Source organism: Phyllobates terribilis, unplaced genomic scaffold, assembly GCF_046119375.1.
Source record: "Phyllobates terribilis strain yellow unplaced genomic scaffold, ASM4611937v1 Scaffold_5__5_contigs__length_657084704, whole genome shotgun sequence".
In the NCBI taxonomy this organism is placed as follows: domain Eukaryota; kingdom Metazoa; phylum Chordata; class Amphibia; order Anura; family Dendrobatidae; genus Phyllobates; species Phyllobates terribilis.
Genome location: NW_027362765.1, coordinates 171,919,336 through 171,937,674, shown reverse-complemented (window position 1 = coordinate 171,937,674; position 18,339 = coordinate 171,919,336). Strand labels below are relative to the sequence as shown.

General features: G+C 42.5%; 1 protein-coding gene across 1 annotated transcript in view; it reads right to left on the bottom strand.

The window, feature by feature from the left end:
* FBXO47 (F-box protein 47) overlaps window positions 1-18,339 on the bottom strand; it is a 139,137-nt gene that overhangs the window by 64,960 nt on the left and 55,838 nt on the right. The window contains exon 5 of the mRNA XM_073681116.1: window positions 15,658-15,766. Coding sequence (XP_073537217.1) covers window positions 15,658-15,766 — 109 coding nt within the window. The remainder of the gene's footprint in view (window positions 1-15,657; window positions 15,767-18,339) is intronic.

The window sequence follows — 18,339 nt, the reverse complement described above, 5'->3', positions numbered from 1 at the left end:
CTGCATCTCCCTGGCAGAAAAAACACATGCAGATTGTGCATGCGCTTTTCCTGCAGAATACATGCAGATCCACATGTGGATTCACATGCGTTTCCGCATGCAGATTGACAAGTGCTTTCCAGGCGATTTTAGCATCACCTGGAAAGTGCTTGACAACTAGGTCACACTATGGATTTATATAGTGTGACCCGAGAGAGTGTATATACTTACCTCCGATGGCCCACGCTGTCCTGCTTTACACTCCGTTCTCCCGGCAACTTTGAATTGAAAGACCTGCCGACGTCGGCGTCACGTGACTCGTCACATGACTCTGACGTCAGCGCAGGTCCTTCAACTCACTGCAAGTGCCGGGAACCAAGCAGGAGCGCTGCGCGGGCCGACAGATGGTAAGTATATATATATTTTTTATTTTATTCTTGTTTTACAGCTTTTTTAATGGTACCTGGGTGTGGAGGAGACTCTCCTCTTCTCCACACTCGGGTACCATCCGCACATTAGAACGCGCCAATAACGCAAGTACAGATGCAGTCTTGCAGAATTGGCGCATTCTAATGCAAGTCAATGGCGGCGAAAACGCCGCGTTTACGCAAAATTAATTGACATGCTGCGGATTTTTGAGCGCAGCGTTTACGCTGCGGAAAAATCCGCATCATGGGCACAGCACATGCGGATTTCAATTGGGGAACATTGCTGCCCTTCTACCATGCGTTTTTCATGCGTTTCCGCGGCGTTTGCGCAACTGCAAAAACGCCGCGGAAACGCATTAAATACGCATCGTGTGAACTCAGCCTAACAGTTATTTTGACCAGGGGTGCCCAAACTTTTACATGCCTCTGTATACAGAGAGAGAGAACACTGTATATAGTCTTTGGCAGGGAAATTCCCATAAAAACGGTGGAGTATGAAGCATATAATTGTTCAGAACATATTCAATTCAGACTAGTCACAATATCTCAACAAACATATTTTGATTTTGTGGGTTACATTAGGGTATATAATGTGAGAGTGTAAATTTAGACCGTGCTGACAAAAGACAAATGTCTGGGATAAACGTCATCTGGCATGTTGGGCATTTTCTGACAATACTCATGTATAGGTATTATTATTAATAATAATATGTTAAGAACAATTAGTATTCCAAATTAACTCCTTAACGACCGCCAATACACATTAAAGCGGCGGTCGTTAACGGGCCTTATTCCCTGATTACCATTTTAAAACAGCAATCGGAAAAAAAGGCTGTAGCGCCCCCAGAGTCCGAAAATCTCTGGGATCTCAGCTACCAATGGTAGCTGAGACCCTGGAGAACATGATCAGGGATGGATTTTCCAGTCCCCGATCACGTGATCACCGTTATTCAGTGAATAACGGCAATCACCCAAAAAAATCTGTGCCTGCTGTTAAAAATCATTTCTCTGCCTTCTGACATGATATACATATCAGAGGAGAGAGAAATCATGTCCCTTTCCTTTAGCCCCCCGGTACCTCCACCATCCTCTGGTTCCTCCTGATCCGTCCCCCGACCCTCTGCGTCATCTTCCTGTAAAAAGAACGGTGGGTGCATACGCAGTGCGCCCACCGAGATCTGCTGGCCGTTACCCTGGAACAATAGGGAATTTTTCCTATTGGTTCCTTTTGATCACTGTGATAGGTTCTATCACAGTGATCAAAAGCAAAAAAAATAGTAAATCAAATCCGCCTTTGTCATCCCCTTAATTAGATAAAAATTATAAAATATTTCTTTTTCCATTCTTTGCCATTTGGGTTAGGGTTAGGATTGGGGTTGTGTTAGGGTTGGGGTTAGGGATGTGTTAGGGTTGGGGTTGTGGTTAGGGTTGTTTTAGGGTTAGGGTTGGGATAAGGGTTGTGTTAGCGTTAGGGTTGGAGTTGTGGTTAGGATGGGGATTTTTTCAAAAGTAAAAAAAATGATGACAATATGACGACTAGTGTTGAGCGCAAGTGCTCATTACTCGAGTTTGCATCAGGTGCTTGGGTGTGCACCAAGTATTGCAGGTGCTCGAATGACATGCTCAAGTCTCCGCCCCACGTGTTTCACGGCTGTTATACAGCCCAAAATAACCGACGGGGATTGCCTGCCATACACGGGCAATCCCTGCATGTTTTGTTTTAGGTATCTAACAGCCGCGAAACATGTGGGGCGGGGACTCGAGCATGTCATTCGAGCACCTGCAATACTCGGTGCATACCCGAGCACCCAATGCAAACTCAAGTAGAAAGCACTTGCGCTCAACACTAATGACGACATATTCAATATGATTACCTAATGTTATTAAATTCTGTGTCGTACCTGTGGGTTCAAAATTCTCACTATACCCCTTGATAAAATCCATGAGAGGGGTATAGTTTCCAAAATAGGGTCACTTGTGGGGGGTTTCCACTGTTTAGGCACATCAGGGGCTCTCCAAACGCGACATGGCGTCCGCTATTGCCAATTTTGCGTTCAAAAAGTCAAACGGTGCTCCTTCCCTTTTGAGCCCTGCCGTGCACCCAAACAGTAGTTTTCCCCATGTATGGAGTATCGACATGATCAGGAGAAATTGTACAACACATTTTGTGGTCCAAGATTGTTACCCTTGTGAAAATAAAAAAATGTGGGTCTAAAGTAAAATTTTAGTGAAAAAAAAGTTAAATGTAAATTTTTCCTTCCACATTGCTTCAGTTCCTGTGAAGCACCTGAGGGGTTAATAAACTTCTTGAATGTGATCTTGAGCACCTTGAGGGGTGCAGATTTTAGAATGGTGTCAGTTTTGGATATTTTCTGTCATATAGACCCTCGAAGTCACCTCAAATGTGATGTGGTCCCTAAAAAAATGGTTTTGTAATTTTTGTTGGAAAAATTAGATATTGCTGGTCAACTTTAAACCCTTCTAACTTCCTAACAAAAAAAATATGTTTCAAAAATTGTGCTGATGTAAAATAGACATGTGGGAAATGTTATTTATTAACCATTTTGTGTGACATATCTCTCTGGTTTAAGGGCATAAAAATTCAAAGTTTGAAAAATGTGAAATATTCAAAATTTTCACCAAATTTCCATTTTTTCACAAATAAATGCAAGTCATATCGAACAAATTTTACCACTGTCATGAAGTACAATTTGTCACGAAAAAACAATCTCAGAATCAGTGGATCTGCTGAAGCGTTCCAGAGTTATTACCTCATAAAGTGACAATGGTCAGAATTGTAAAATTTGGCTTGGTCATTAAGGTCAAAATTGGCTCCGTCACTAAGGGGTTAATGATCTGTTGCCAGCTTTCTTTAACCACTTCGCGCCAGAGCCTGTTTTTGCCTTCGTGACCGGGCCAATTTTTTCAATTCTGACCACTGTCACTTTATGAGGTAATTACTCTGGAACGCTTCAACGGATCCACCTGATTCTGAGACTGTTTTTTTGTGACATATTGTACTTCATGATAGTGGTAAAATTTCTTCGATATCACTTGCGTTTATTTGTGAAAAAATCGGAAATTTGGCAAAAATTTTGAAAATTTTGCAATTTTCAAACTTTGAATTTTCATACCCTTTAATCAGAGAGATATGTCACACAAAATAGTTAATGAATAACATTTCCCACATGTCTACTTCACATCAGCACAATTTTGGAACCAAAATTTTTTTCTGTTAGGAAGCTATAAGGGTTAAAAGTTGACCAGCGATTTCTCATTTTTACAACAAAATTTAGAAAAACATTTTTTTAGGGACCACATCTTATTTGAAGTGACTTTGAGGAGCCTTTATGACAGAAAATACCCAAAAGTGATACCATTCTAAAAACTGCACCCCTCAAGGTGCTCAAAACCACATTCAAGAAGTTTATTAACCCTTCAGGTGCTTCACAGGAATTTTTGGAATGTGGAAGAAAACAATGAACATTTAACTTTTTTTCACAAAACTGCTACTTTAGCCTCAAATTTTTAATTTTCACAAGGGCAGCCAGAAAAAATGGACCCCAAAATGTGTTGTGCAATTTCTCCTGAGCACGATGATACCCCATATGTGGTGCAAAGCCACTGTTTGGGCGCACGGCATGGCTCGGAAGGTAAGGAGCGCCATTTGACTTTTGGAATGGAAATTTGACTGGAATCGATAGCGGACGCCATGTTGCATTTGGAGAGCCCCTGAGGTGCCTAAACAGAGGAAACCCCCAACAAGTCACCCCATTTTGGAAACTAGACCCCTCAAGGAACTTATCTAGATGTGTGGTGAGCACCTTGAACCCCCAGGGGCTTCACACAATTTTATAATGTTGAAGGGTGAAAATAAAAAAACACATTTTTATCACAAAACTGCTACTTTAGCCTCAAATTTTTAATTTTCACAAGGGCAGCCAGAAAAAATGGACCCCAAAATGTGTTGTGCAATTTCTCCTGAGCACGCTGATACCCCATATGTGGTGCAAAGCCACTGTTTGGGCGCACGGCATGGCTCGGAAGGTAAGGAGCGCCATTTGACTTTTGGAATGGAAATTTGACTGGAATCGATAGCGGACGCCATGTTGCATTTGGAGAGCCCCTGAGGTGCCTAAACAGAGGAAACCCCCAACAAGTCACCCCATTTTGGAAACTAGACCCCTCAAGGAACTTATCTAGATGTGTGGTGAGCACCTTGAACCCCCAGGGGCTTCACACAATTTTATAATGTTGAAGGGTGAAAATAAAAAAACACATTTTTATCACAAAACTGCTACTTTAGCCTCAAATTTTTAATTTTCACAAGGGCAGCCAGAAAAAATGGACCCCAAAATGTGTTGTGCAATTTCTCCTGAGCACGCTGATACCCCATATGTGGTGCAAAGCCACTGTTTGGGCGCACGGCATGGCTCGGAAGGTAAGGAGCGCCATTTGACTTTTGGAATGGAAATTTGACTGGAATGGATAGCGGACGCCATGTTGCATTTGGAGAGCCCCTGAGGTGCCTAAACAGAGGAAACCCCCAACAAGTCACCCCATTTTGGAAACTAGACCCCTCAAGGAACTTATCTAGATGTGTGGTGAGCACCTTGAACCCCCAGGGGCTTCACACAATTTTATAATGTTGAAGGGTGAAAATAAAAAAACACATTTTTAACACAAAACTGCTACTTTAGCCTCACATTTTTAATTTTCACAAGGGCAGCCAGAAAAAATGGACCCCAAAATGTGTTGTGCAATTTCTCCTGAGCACGATGATACCCCATATGTGGTGCAAAGCCACTGTGTGGGCGCACGGCATGGCTCGGAAGGTAAGGAGCGCCATTTGACTTTTGGAATGGAAATTTGACTGGAATGGATAGCGGACGCCATGTTGCATTTGGAGAGCCCCTGAGGTGCCTAAACAGAGGAAACCCACAACAAGTGACCGAATTTTACAATCTACTCCTCTATATAAATTAATCTAGTGGTGGGAAAATAAGTAGGTAAATGGTCACTAAACCCATAGATGAATTCCCACAGAGGTGTCATTTCCATAATGGGGTCACTTCAGGGGGGATTATGCTGTTCTGGCACTTTTCAGAGTACCAGAGCTAAAGAATCCCCCCTGAAGTGACCCCATTTTGGAAATGACACCCCTCTGGGAATTCATCTATGGGTTTAGTGACCATTTTAACTCGATGGATGATTTCCAGAAACAAGCACGCAATGGAAGGTTTAGATTCTGGAGAACCCCCCCTGGAAATTAAGTGAGCTCTACTCGAATATGTCATTCACTAAATGAACCAAATGTTTGAATGATAAATTGGGATACATTTTTACAGTTTAAAAACGTGGTTCTGTGTGGTAGATTTTAAAGCAGTCAGTGACGCATAAGGCTGGCAATGATGGGCATTGTGGGCAATAGTAGCGGGTATCACGCCTCATTCCTCTCTTAGTACATACACGACATCTTTTCTGGGGGTTCCTTCTTGTTTCCGTTGCTGGAATAAGTGCAATAAAATGTCGCTCAGTGAGTCTTTTCACATCCTCAGATTCTAATGGATGAGCGGGGCTAACACTTTGGAAGACAAGATTTTCAATGACCTTTTCTTGATAATCAAGAAAAGGATCTGAATTTCCTGCTTTTTTGTACAACACAAAAGAATTGTATGTGGCCACCTGAAACAAATAGATAACCAACTTTTTATACCAGGTATAGGACTTTCTTGATACCTGGTATGGCTGTAGAACCTGATCTGCAAGGTCCACACCCCCCATGTGTTTGTTGTAGTCAATGACTGACACAGGTTTTTGCTTCGGAGTGGTGGATCCTAGTTCTACAGTGGCCCTTGTGGCATCTGTGTGGATCGAGCTGAGGACAAAAATATCCCTCTTATCCCTATATTTCAGGGCAAGCAGCTCTCCGTTGCGTACAGCCCCTGACTGCCCCTTTTGGAACTTTTGGTTGACCAATGGTTGTGGAAACCCCTGACGGTTTTTACGGATGGTCCCACAAGCCCCGATGTTGTGTTCAACCAGACTTTTAAATAGGGGTATGCTGGTGTAATAATTGTCCACATATAGATTGTAGCCTTTTTGAAAAAATGGACTTATCAGCTCCCAAACAATTTTTGCAGATGTCCCCAGATAAGTAGGGCATCCTGGTGGGTTTAGTTGGCTGTCTTTCCCCTCATATATGCGGAAAGCGGATGTGTATCCGGTTGAACTTTCGCACATTTTATAGATCTTTATTCCAAACCTTGCCCTTTTAGATGGGATAAATTGCTTGAGGTGCAGTCTTCCTTTGAATTTTACAAGGGACTCATCTATAGAAATATTTTGTGTTGGGGTGTAGAGGCTTAAGAATTTTTCTGTCAAATTTTCAATGATGGGTCTAATTTTATATAACCTGTCATGTTCTGGGGCATTTCTGGGCAGGCATTGACTATTGTCGTTAAAATGCCAAAACCGCATGAGCATTTCATAACGGGTCCTAGGCAGAATGACTGAAAACATAGGGGTGGCTTGAACAGGGTGGTTGGACCAGTAGGATCGAATGCTCGGTTTTTTAACAAGCCCCATGGCAAATGTAAGTCCTAAAAATTTTTTTATTTCCGGGACATTAGTAGGTGTCCATAAATTTGCCCTAGCATAGTAAGATCGGGGATTCTGGCTTATGAATTGGGATGCATATAAATTTGTTTGCACGACAATATGCTCTAGCAAGCTGTCTGTAAAAAACAAATTAAAAAAAATGAATTGGTCCAAAATCTTCCACCTCCACATTTATACCAGGAGTGGCGTTGAAATCAGGGCTGAATGGAGCAGCCGAATCCGAAGCCTCCCATCTGGGAAATGCTAGATCATGTGGCAAAGCCCCTTGTACACTGGCGTGCGCCAATTCACTAGTAGCAGGGACAGCGCTTGTACTGGGCAGTGTTCCCTGATTTGGAGACGTTTCTCCAGTAGCGCTATTTGCCCCTATTGTTGTACTGGTCCTTGGGCTTGAGGATGGACCAGAATCACTGCTCATTTCTGAGCTCTCAGTGTCGCCGCTACTAAAGCCCTCAAAATCCACATCGCCATCTGAGATTGCGCTGTCATCAGTGTCAGAACACAGCAGGGCATACACCTCCTCTGCGGTATAAGTCTGACGGGCCATTTTATTTTTAGATTTTTTGACTGGACTGAACGGACCGGACTGAACGGACGGGACTGATCTGACAGGACTGACTGACTGATCTGACAGGACTGACTGACTGACTGATCTGACAGGACTGACTGACTGACAGATCTGACAGGACTGACTGACTGACAGATCTGACAGGACTGACTGACTGGACTGATCTGACAGGACTGACTGACTGGACTGATCTGACAGGACTGACTGACAGGACTGACTGACTGACAGATCTGACAGGACTGACTGACTGACAGATCTGACAGGACTGACTGACTGACAGATCTGACAGGACTGACTGACTGAGATCTGACAGGACTGACTGACTGACAGATCTGACAGGACTGACTGATCTGACAGATCTGACAGGACTGACTGATCTGACAGGACTGACTGATCTGACAGGACTGACTGATAGATCTGACAGGACTGACTGACTGATCTGACAGGACTGACTGACTGATCTGACAGGACTGACTGACTGATAGATCTGACAGGACTGACTGACTGACAGATCTGACAGGACTGATCTGACAGACTCACGAACCCTAACTCTTACCTTCTTTTTTATTTTATTTTTTTTTTACTTTCACAGTGGCAAGGCTGACACAGCTCTTGTCACACTGTTTCTCCTCTGCTCTCTCACTGAGATCGGAGGAGAAACAGTGTATTTATCAGGCAGATCGCCCGGGAAAGTTTGTTGCTAAAACAAACTTCCCTGGTGATCTCTCTGATTGGCTGGTGTGACGCTGACATCATCGAGACCTGAGCCAATCAGGTCTCGATGATGTCAGAGGTCACAGCACCGGGATCCCCGCCGCTCCTGAGGTATGTGGGGGGTCCCGATCGCCGACCACCAGCTGTTACTATCTTTTAAATGCCGCGATCGCTATGGATCGCGGCATCTAGAAGATAGGAACAGGTTAACATCATGGGGACCTGATCCATTCAGGTCCCCATGATGCCACATGTCAGAGCTATCGCTCTGAACCGGTACCGCAGCGCTAGCAGGACCCTGGGGGTCCTGAGCGCTGCGGGACCACCCACCGTTTTTAAACGTCGGCGCTGCACAGAGCCCGGGCAGCGCCGACGTTTATGTACAGTGGGCGGTCCTGAACCGGTTAAATCTAATAAAATTGCTCAGTAATTATCACTTTAGTGATTTCCAAAGATATTTTGGAAGGCATCCTGAACAGGTTTTGTGCAAGTTTTCCTGCAGTATTATCTAACATATTATTATGTTATAGTAATTCTTCTAGTCAATATTGTGATAAAGTGAATTATGCCGACTAACTGCTACTGCTAAAACATGTTTACAATAGGGCTTATTGTAATATGTATTATACAGTTATATGAAAAAGTTTGGGCACCCCGATTAATCTTAAGCTTAATGTTTTATAAAAATTGGTGTTTTTGCAACAGCTATTTCAGTTTGATATATGTAATAACTGTTGGACACAGTAATGTTTCTGCCTTGAAATTAGGTTTATTGTACTAACAGAAAATGTGCAATCTGCATTCAAACAAAATTTGACAGGTGCATAAGTATGGGCACCCTTATCATTTTCTTGTTTTAAATACTCCTACCTACTTTTTACTGACTTACTAAAGCACTTTTTTTGGTTTTGTAACCTCATTGAGCTTTGAACTTCATAGCCAGGTGTATGCAATCATGAGAAAAGCTACTTAAATTGGCCACTTGCAAGTTGTTCTCCTGTTTGAATCTCCTCTGAAGAGTGGCATCATGGGCTCCTCAAAACAACTGTCAAATGATCTGAAAACAAAGATTATTCAACATAGTTGTTCAGGGGAAGGATACAAAAAGCTGTCTTAGAGATTTAACCTGTCAGTTTCCACTGTGAGGAACATAGTAAGGAAATGGAAGAACACAGGGCCAGTTCTTGTTAAGGCCAGAAGTGGCAGGCCAAGAAAAACATCAGAAAGGCAGAGAAGAAGAATGGTGAGATCAGTCAAGGACAATCCTCAGACCACCTCCAGAGAGCTGCAGCGTCAACTTGCTGCAGATGGTGTCACTGTGCATCGGTCAACTATACAACACACTTTGCACAAGGAGAAGCTGTATGGGAGAGTGATGCGAAAGAAGCCGTTTCTGCAAGCACGCTACAAACAGAGTCGGCTGAGTTATGCAAAAGCACATTTGGAGAAGCCAATTTCTTTTTGGAAGAAGGTCCTGTGGATTGATGAAACCAAGATTTAGTTGTTTGGTCATACAAAAAGGCGTTATGCATGGCGGCAAAAAAACACAGCATTCCAAGAAAAACACTTGCTACCCACAGTAAAATTTGGTGGAGGTTCCATCATGCTTTGGGGCTGTGTGCCCAATGCCGGCACCGGGAATCTTGTTAAAGTTGAGGGAAACATGGATTCCACTCAGTATCAGCAGATTCTTGACAATAATGTTCAAGAATCAGTGATAAAGTTGAAGTTACGCAGGGGATGGATCTTTCAGCAAGACAATGATCCAAAACACCGCTCCAAATCTACTCAGGCATTCATGCAGAGGAACAATTACAATGTTCTGGAATGGCCATCCCAGTCCCCAGACCTGAATATCATTGAACATCTGTGGGATCATTTGAAGAGGGCTGTCCATGCTCGGCGACCATCAAACTTAACTGAACTGGAATTGTTTTGTAAAGAGGAATGGTCAAAAATACCTTCATCCAGGATCCAGGAACTCATTAAAAGCTGCAGGAAGCGACTAGAGGCTGTTATTTTTGCAAAAGGAGGATCTACTAAATATTAATGTCACTTTTCTGGTGAGGTGCCCATACTTATGCACCTGTCAAATTTTGTTTGAATGCAGATTGCACATTTTCTGTTAGTACAATAAACCTCATTTCAAGGCAGAAACATTACTGTGTCCAACAGTTATTACATATATCAAACTGAAATAGCTGTTGCAAAAACACCAATTTTTTAAAAACATTAAGCTTAAGATTAATAGGGGTACCCAAACTTTTTCATATAACTGTATATAGTAGTGGTTAATCAAAACCATAGAATTCACAGGTTTTTAAAAAGTTTAAATAAAGCAGTAAATCATACTGCTCCTGTTATTCAGCTATTGTACATTGATCATCAGCTCTACTCACATAGTATGATGCCTCAACAGCTGCCCAAATAGGTTTGATGCCACCACAGTCTTACAAACAGTACAATCCCCCACAAACTTCCCACACACACACACACAATATGATGGCCCCCTTCACAGCGTGTGATGGCCCCCACAATTCCCCACACAGCCTCCCAAATAGTATGATCCACTACATCCCCCACACAGTATGATGGCCCCCACAGCCCTTCTACACATACATTATAAGGATCCTCACACATTATGATGCCCTCTCATACAGTATAATCCACCACAGTCTCCCAATATGATCCCTGACAGTTCTGGAAAAAGTAGAATGATAACCCACAGCCCCACACACACAATATTGCCCCCACTAGTCCCCCTTCCCCCCCACAAGTGCTGACTCACAAGAAAACTATAAACAAATACTACTTACCTAGCCCTGTTCCCCAGAAGTGCTGCTCTGTTCTGTGTTGTGTATGGACTGAGGCTCTGTGCAGCAGGCGCAATCTAGTGATGTTGTCGCACCTGACTAAAGGCCCCGTCACACTAAGCGATGCAGCAGCGATCCCGACAACGATACGACCTGTCAGGGATCGTTGCTGCATCGCTAATACATCGCTGGTGAGCTGTCAAACAGGCAGGCTCACCAGCGATCAGGGGAGCAACGATATCGTGGAAAGAATCGTTCCACGATGTCCTGCTCCCGTTACCAGCCTGCTGCAAGCAGGAGCAGGCTGGTAACTATGGTAAACATCGGGTTACTAAGTGCGCGTGTGCCCCTAGTAACCCGCTGTTTACCATGGATACCACTCTGCTACCGTGAGCTGGAGCCTCCGCTCACCGTAGCAGAGTGGTATCTATGGTAAACAGCGGGTTACTAAGTGCGCGCGTGCCCCTAGTAACCCGATGTTTACCATGGTTACCAGCCAGATCGTTGGTCCCGCTGGTCACACACAGCGATGTGTGCTGGCCAGCGGGAGGCCAACGACCAAAAAATGGTCCAGGACACTTTGCAACGATCAGCGACCTCACAGCAGGGGCCTGATCGTTGCAAAGTGTCACACATAGCGACATCGCTGGTGAGGTCGCTGGTGAGTCACCAAAACCGTGACACAGCAGCGATCTCGCTAGCGATATCGCTTAGTGTGACGGGGCCTTTAGATGCACAGGCTTAGTGATGCAACAAGTAGCTGACGACTCCCTATTTCTCCATTGTATTCAACTGTAATTAGCATCCTGAGGATACAGATACAATTGAAATTGAGATGCTGGACAGGGGTATCAGGATGACTATTGGCACTGGGCTCCCCCAACTCACAGGTGGTGAGCCATTGTTTCCGGCCCTTTGGCTGTCCCAGTCAGCAAACTGGACAAGAACAGCCAAAAGTCTGCATGTAGCCCACAGGCCACAGTTTGGCAGGGTCTGCTTTATAGGATTATTGAGGCAGCTATAAGACTGACACATGAGAGCATCCTCACTATGTCCCCAAGCTTTGTTATGCTTTGAGAACTTGAACGTAAATCATAAAGCACTTTGGGCATAGAAAAATAATTTTTCTTTTGGATAGGATGGTATGTTTAAGATCACGCTGCAGCTCATTTTCCTTACAACACAATTCCTTGTAGAATTATTAACATTTTTCAGAGACAGCTGATGTAATACACTGTATAGTCAAGTACATTTATCTTGCCTAAAATGGGAATATGTATACAGTACATAGCTTGTATGATGGTTACATTTCTAGACCTGAAATTATGTGTAAAAACTGTAACTTCAAAATGAGCAAACATAAGTTCATGGGAGGTGATGTATGAAAAAGAGAAACTCCTTTCAATTCTCTCTACCATTAAAGGTAAAATGTCAGCGAAAAACTGACATCAGTATTAGTAAATCTGGATGATCGTGAATTCATTATTTCTTGTTGGACTAGATTAGCTGGAAAAAATGTGTTAGACCGTTTTATTGTACAGAGATTTCAATTATACAAATACATTTTGTACAAGCACATAAAGCTTTACATATGGTGATTTACAAAATCCTCCTCCTATCTTATCTGGAATAGATCAAGGCCCAAAGGCTTTTGGAAGCAATATCAGAAAGTTATAAATGATGTTGCAAGAGTTTCCACCCATTCAGAAACCTTCATATGCCTCTTGGGAGCCATTTTCAATGCAAGACTGCCAAAATACTCACAAGACACAGTCTATGAATCCCTAATGTATGCTTGCAGTGTCGGTATCTGTATCTCGTAGATCTCTCTTCTCCCACATGCTTAACTGTCTCTGAGAATTGTATGCAGCTTATTCACAGGCTGCTATATGGATAGTGTATTCAGGGTCAGAACATATTGCATATTGTATAACACAAAAATAATACACATTTAGTGAACTTTCTTCTGGAAGATATAAAGAACCCTTTAAGAGGCACTATCAAGAGCAACAAAAGTAGTATTGTTCATGCAATAACAAAATCTGAAATTTGTTATGAAGTACAATAATGTAAGATTTTCAGATACTGTATTCCCTATTGACACCATATGTGTGTTGCAGATTTAATGTATAGTTCCAACATATGGAAATGTATACAGATCAATGAAATGTCTAACTATGAATGCTGCTCGCATATATGTAAAATTCCGTGTGTATCTCAAGATATTTTTCCAGTTGGTATCGCATCTGAAACATGCAAACATAGCCTAAGATCATCTTTTTAAAAAATACATAGTTAAAGGGAATTCCCAAACTTTAAAAATTATCTGCGAAAGGTTCAAATGCATTAAGATTAGTCATTCACTGTTTACTCTGCAAGCCAGTACCATAGTCGGGGTACTTGTGTTACTTCACAACTCTAAACAGATGATTATCTCCCCTTTCTCCCTCCCTATGGTAGGAGATGTCATACATCACATGCTCTTCTCTCCACTGCTCTCTGGCTGCCACCCCTGCTGTTTCTAGATGGAACCTGTTTCACATGCTGAGCAGCTAATAATGCAGATGAATGGGTATCAGAATAGGACAGCAGACAGGAAGTAATTACAGCACTACCTTACAAACTGTGATAAAAGGTCTTACAGGCAACTGAAAATAAAGGTAATGCCTATTTGGGAGTAGGGAATAATGGGAAATGTAGTTCCTTACAATGTCAATCTCACCCACAACAAGCCATGGCAGTATCAAAACAAAGGTGCTATAAAGAGCTGGGCAAAATAATGAAAATTAAAAATAACTACTTCTGATCCATGATGCCTCATCTAACATTCAGACACTTATAGGTACTTTTCTATATTTTTATGAGCTTGCAAATATTTTCAACATGTTCTATTTTTGTCTAGGTCAGAAATACTATCAGCTTGTAAATGTCTAGTAAATCATTAACATGTTAACTGCCACTGTCATTTACCAACAGCAGCATATAACATGGTTGCGCAGGAAGTGTGTCATAAGGCCCGCCCATCGGTGCGCCCATCACATGATTAAGGGCTGCATGTGTTGGCATGACATCCCGTGGTCTGCAGGAGACCCCTGTGGTTGTCATAGCTGATTTGCTATGAGCGCCGCCCAGCGGTCGGCGTTCATAGCAGATGAGCATTTCGGCTGAAGCCCTGCTATGTATAGCACAAGCAATCTGCAGCTTCAAATCTCCTATGGAGACTATTGAAGCAAGTAAAAAGTGTAAAAAAAATGTTTTTAAAAATATTACAAAAATTAAAAAAAATATAAAAGTTCAAAAGTTTTGCCCCATTCAAAATAAAACAATAAAAAATACACATATTTGTTATCACCGTATTCAGAAACGCCCAATCTATCAAAATATAAAAAGAATTACTCCGATCGGTAAACAACATAATGAGAAAAAAATCAAAACACCAGTATTATATTTTTTTGGTCGCCATGACATTGCAATAAAATGCAATAATAGGCTATCAAAAATTGTATCTACCCCAAAATGGCATAAATAAAAACGTCAGCTCAGCTAGCAAAAAATTATCCCTCACCCAGCCCCAGATCCTGAAAAATGGAGATGCTAAGGGTCGCGGAAAATGGTGCCATTTTTTTTTTTTTACAAATTTTGATTTTTTTTTTCACCACTTAAATAAAAAAGAACCTATGCATGTTTGGTATCTGCGAACTCGTAATGACCTGCAGAATTATAATGACAGGTCAGTTTTAGCATTTAGTGAACATGGTGAACAAAAAAAAAACAATTGTGGAATTGCAGTTTTTTTGTAATTTCACAGCACTTGGATTTTTTTTTCCCGTTTTCCAGTACATTATATTGTAAAATCAATGGTTTCGTTCAAAAGTACAACTCGTCCTGCAAAAAACAAGCCCTCATATGGCCATACTGACAGAAAAATAAAAAAGTTATAGCTCTGTGAAGGAGAGCAAAAAACAAAAGCACAAAAACGGAAAATGGCCTGTGGGTGAAGGGGTTAAATAGCAAAAACCTGCTGACAGATTCCCTTTAAAGATGACTCATATGACCAATAAGGAAAAGAAGGTGAAGTGAAACATTACAGCTGATATAGGAGGCAATTCCATTAATAGCTATATGGTATTGAAGTACAGCAAAAACAAACATCTAATTACCATTTCCCTGTCATCAATAACCCGTCTTCAATTAAATGTTCCAAGTTTCTTTCTAGAATTCATCATACATTTAAATATTTACCACTTTTCCACTGTCATTTTGTAGAGTCTTAAACTTCTTCATACATAACCTATAAAGTTTTAACCTTAACCTTTTTTATATGCCACTACTGAAAAATTTTCCATGAGATGGCTATGTCGACAATCGAGCAAACAGAAAAACAGCATGAAGCTTCCAGGACATACAAATGCACATAGAGATATAAAAAGATGGCATATGAATCTACATCACTAACAAATGTAATACTCATGGAGGGAATGCAAATGTATATTATATTATGTATATTATTATTCCAGACCGCTCAGCATCTTACCTGGCTTGCTACTAACCAGACTTTGCATCTTCCGAGGTAAATTGGTCATATCACAAAGAAAGTTGTAGACTCTGTGACACTCCAGCTCATCCCAGCCAGCTGTTAGAATCTTAAACAAAGCAATAATTTGTTTATAGTCATGTAATCAATGGCAAAAGTTAATCTGATATAAACTACATATAAATATAATTTCCTAGGAGGAAAATACTTATTTTTTCTACTTTTTACTCATTTTTGTTAGTCCAGTTAAGGGACTTGACCTTGAAATCGTTTGATCAATGGTAATATATACAGCAATGCCACAATACTGATGTATATTGTGAAAAGAACAGTCTTCTATGTCGCTCAGCCATAGGCCATGGCCCCACTATCAGTATTTGGTCAGTATTTTTTCTCAGGAGTGGGAGCCAAAGCCAGGTGAGGAACAGAGAAAAGGTATAATAGAAACAAGTCACCAATTCTGAATTTATCATCCACTCCTGAGAAAAAATCCTGACCAAATACTGACCAAATACAGATGGTGGGGCCGTGGCCATAGACTGGACGTCAGAGACGAGATCACGTGACAAGCCCTGGAGCCTTCAGCTGTCCCCTGGCTGTCATAGGAATCCATTGGTTCCCCACGAAGGTGTCGTGGGGAAGAGGAGCAAATTAATGTTCAGTCCAGATTGCGACACTTAAATGCAAGTGAGTGATTGACAGCGGCATTTAAGAGATTAACAAAAGCAGTTGGCGAGCACGCCAATTGCTTCTGTTAGAGGCAGATGTCAGTGATACAATATAGTCGCCATCTGCCCTCTGTGGAGCTCTGCTTCTGAAGTCCATGGCAACGCTCCATGACGTATATACCGTATTTTTCGGACTATAAGACGCACTTTTTTTCCTCCAAAATTTTGGAGGAAGATGGGGGGTGCGTCTTATAATCCGAATGTTGGGGGGGTATATTTATGTGTGGTGTGGGGGGAGCGGTAGCGGTGGAGGAGCGGGGTACAGGAGGCAGCAGCCGCCTACTGCAGCCTACACTGTCCTCGCTGCTAAAGAAAATGAATATTCACTGCTCCCCACGCCCATGGGGCGTGGGGAGCACTGAATATTCATGCTCCTTAATAGCGGCACACGGCTCCGCTGTGTGCCGGCTATGAAGGAGAGTGAAGTCACTGCTCCCCGCGCACACAGACCCGGCGTGGGAAGCAGTGACTTCCGGCAGCTGATCTCTCCTTGTGAGCCGCGCATGGCAGTGACGTCATGCGCGGCTCACATGGAGAGATCAGTGCAGGCAGACCGGACGCAGCGCTGGAGGAGAGAAGAAAGGTGAGTATGAGTGTTTATTTTTTTTAATGTTCAGCATGATGGGAATTAGGGGTGCCATGCATACCAGGACAGGGATTAGGGGTGCCATGCATACCAGGATAGGGATTAGGGGTGCCATGCATACCAGGACAGGGATGAGGAGTGCCATGCATACCAGGACAGGGATGAGGGGTGCCATGCATACCAGGACAGGGATGAGGGATGCCATGCATACCAGGACAGGGATGAGGGGTGCCATGCATACCAGGACAGGGATGAGGGGTGCCATGCATACCAGGACAGGGATGAGGGATGCCATGCATACCAGGACAGGGATGAGGGGTGCCATGCATACCAGGACAGGGATGAGGGGTAGCATGCATACTAGGACAGGGATTGAGGGGTGCCATGCATATCAGGATAGGTATGAGGGGTGCCATGCATATCAGGATAGCTATGAGGGGTGCCATGCATACCAGGATAAGGATGAGGGTTGCCATGCATACCAGGATGGAGGGATGCCAGGCATACCAGGATGGGGATGGGGACCACGTATAAAAGGAAGGGGGGCGGCATATATACCAGGATGGGAGATATTGTCAGAATTGGGGGACATTACCCCTATACCAGTGTCAGCGGAAGACCCCCTCGCCTTTAAAAGTGCATCATGACCACATTTTTTGCTTAAATTTTTATTTATACGGTATTTATTATGGAGCGAAGAGGGGTTAAAGAATGTGCAGATAAATATTTATTCCTTAATCACTTATCAATACATATGTAGTGTGCATGAGTTCAAATGCTTACCAGTCTCTGTCTTAAATGTAACTTAGCCCCATTCTGATCCTTGTGACTGCGTCTTGTGTTGCTTTCCCAATGTAAGACTGTGAGAACCTCAATGTGCGTCTCATATGCTAACATTAGAAAAGCAACTACCTCTGCACACAGTTGTGTGAGCCAGCTAATCTGAATTACCCTCACGTGGTTCAGAAGAGAATTGGAATGGCACTGAGAATGGTACAAAACATTGATCGGTAAATATTTGAACACATGCACTGGTATGCATTGATATTACTAAGGAATAGAAATTTGTCCAGAAGTTCTTCTTTAAGGCCACGGTCACAATTTCAGTATTTCGTCAATATTTTACCTCAGTATTTGTAAGCCAAAACCAGGAGTGGGTGAAAAATGCAGAAGTGGTGACGTGTTTCTATTATACTTTTCCTGTTATTGTTCCACTCCTGGTTTGGCTTCCAAATACTGAGGTAAAAAACTCACCAAATACTCAACGTGTGCATGTGGCCTTATGGTTCAATGTTTGTGAAAATCGTATTCACATGCAGTTAGAAGAAATTAGCATGAATTTGATTGATGAAATTTGCTGCAAATCTT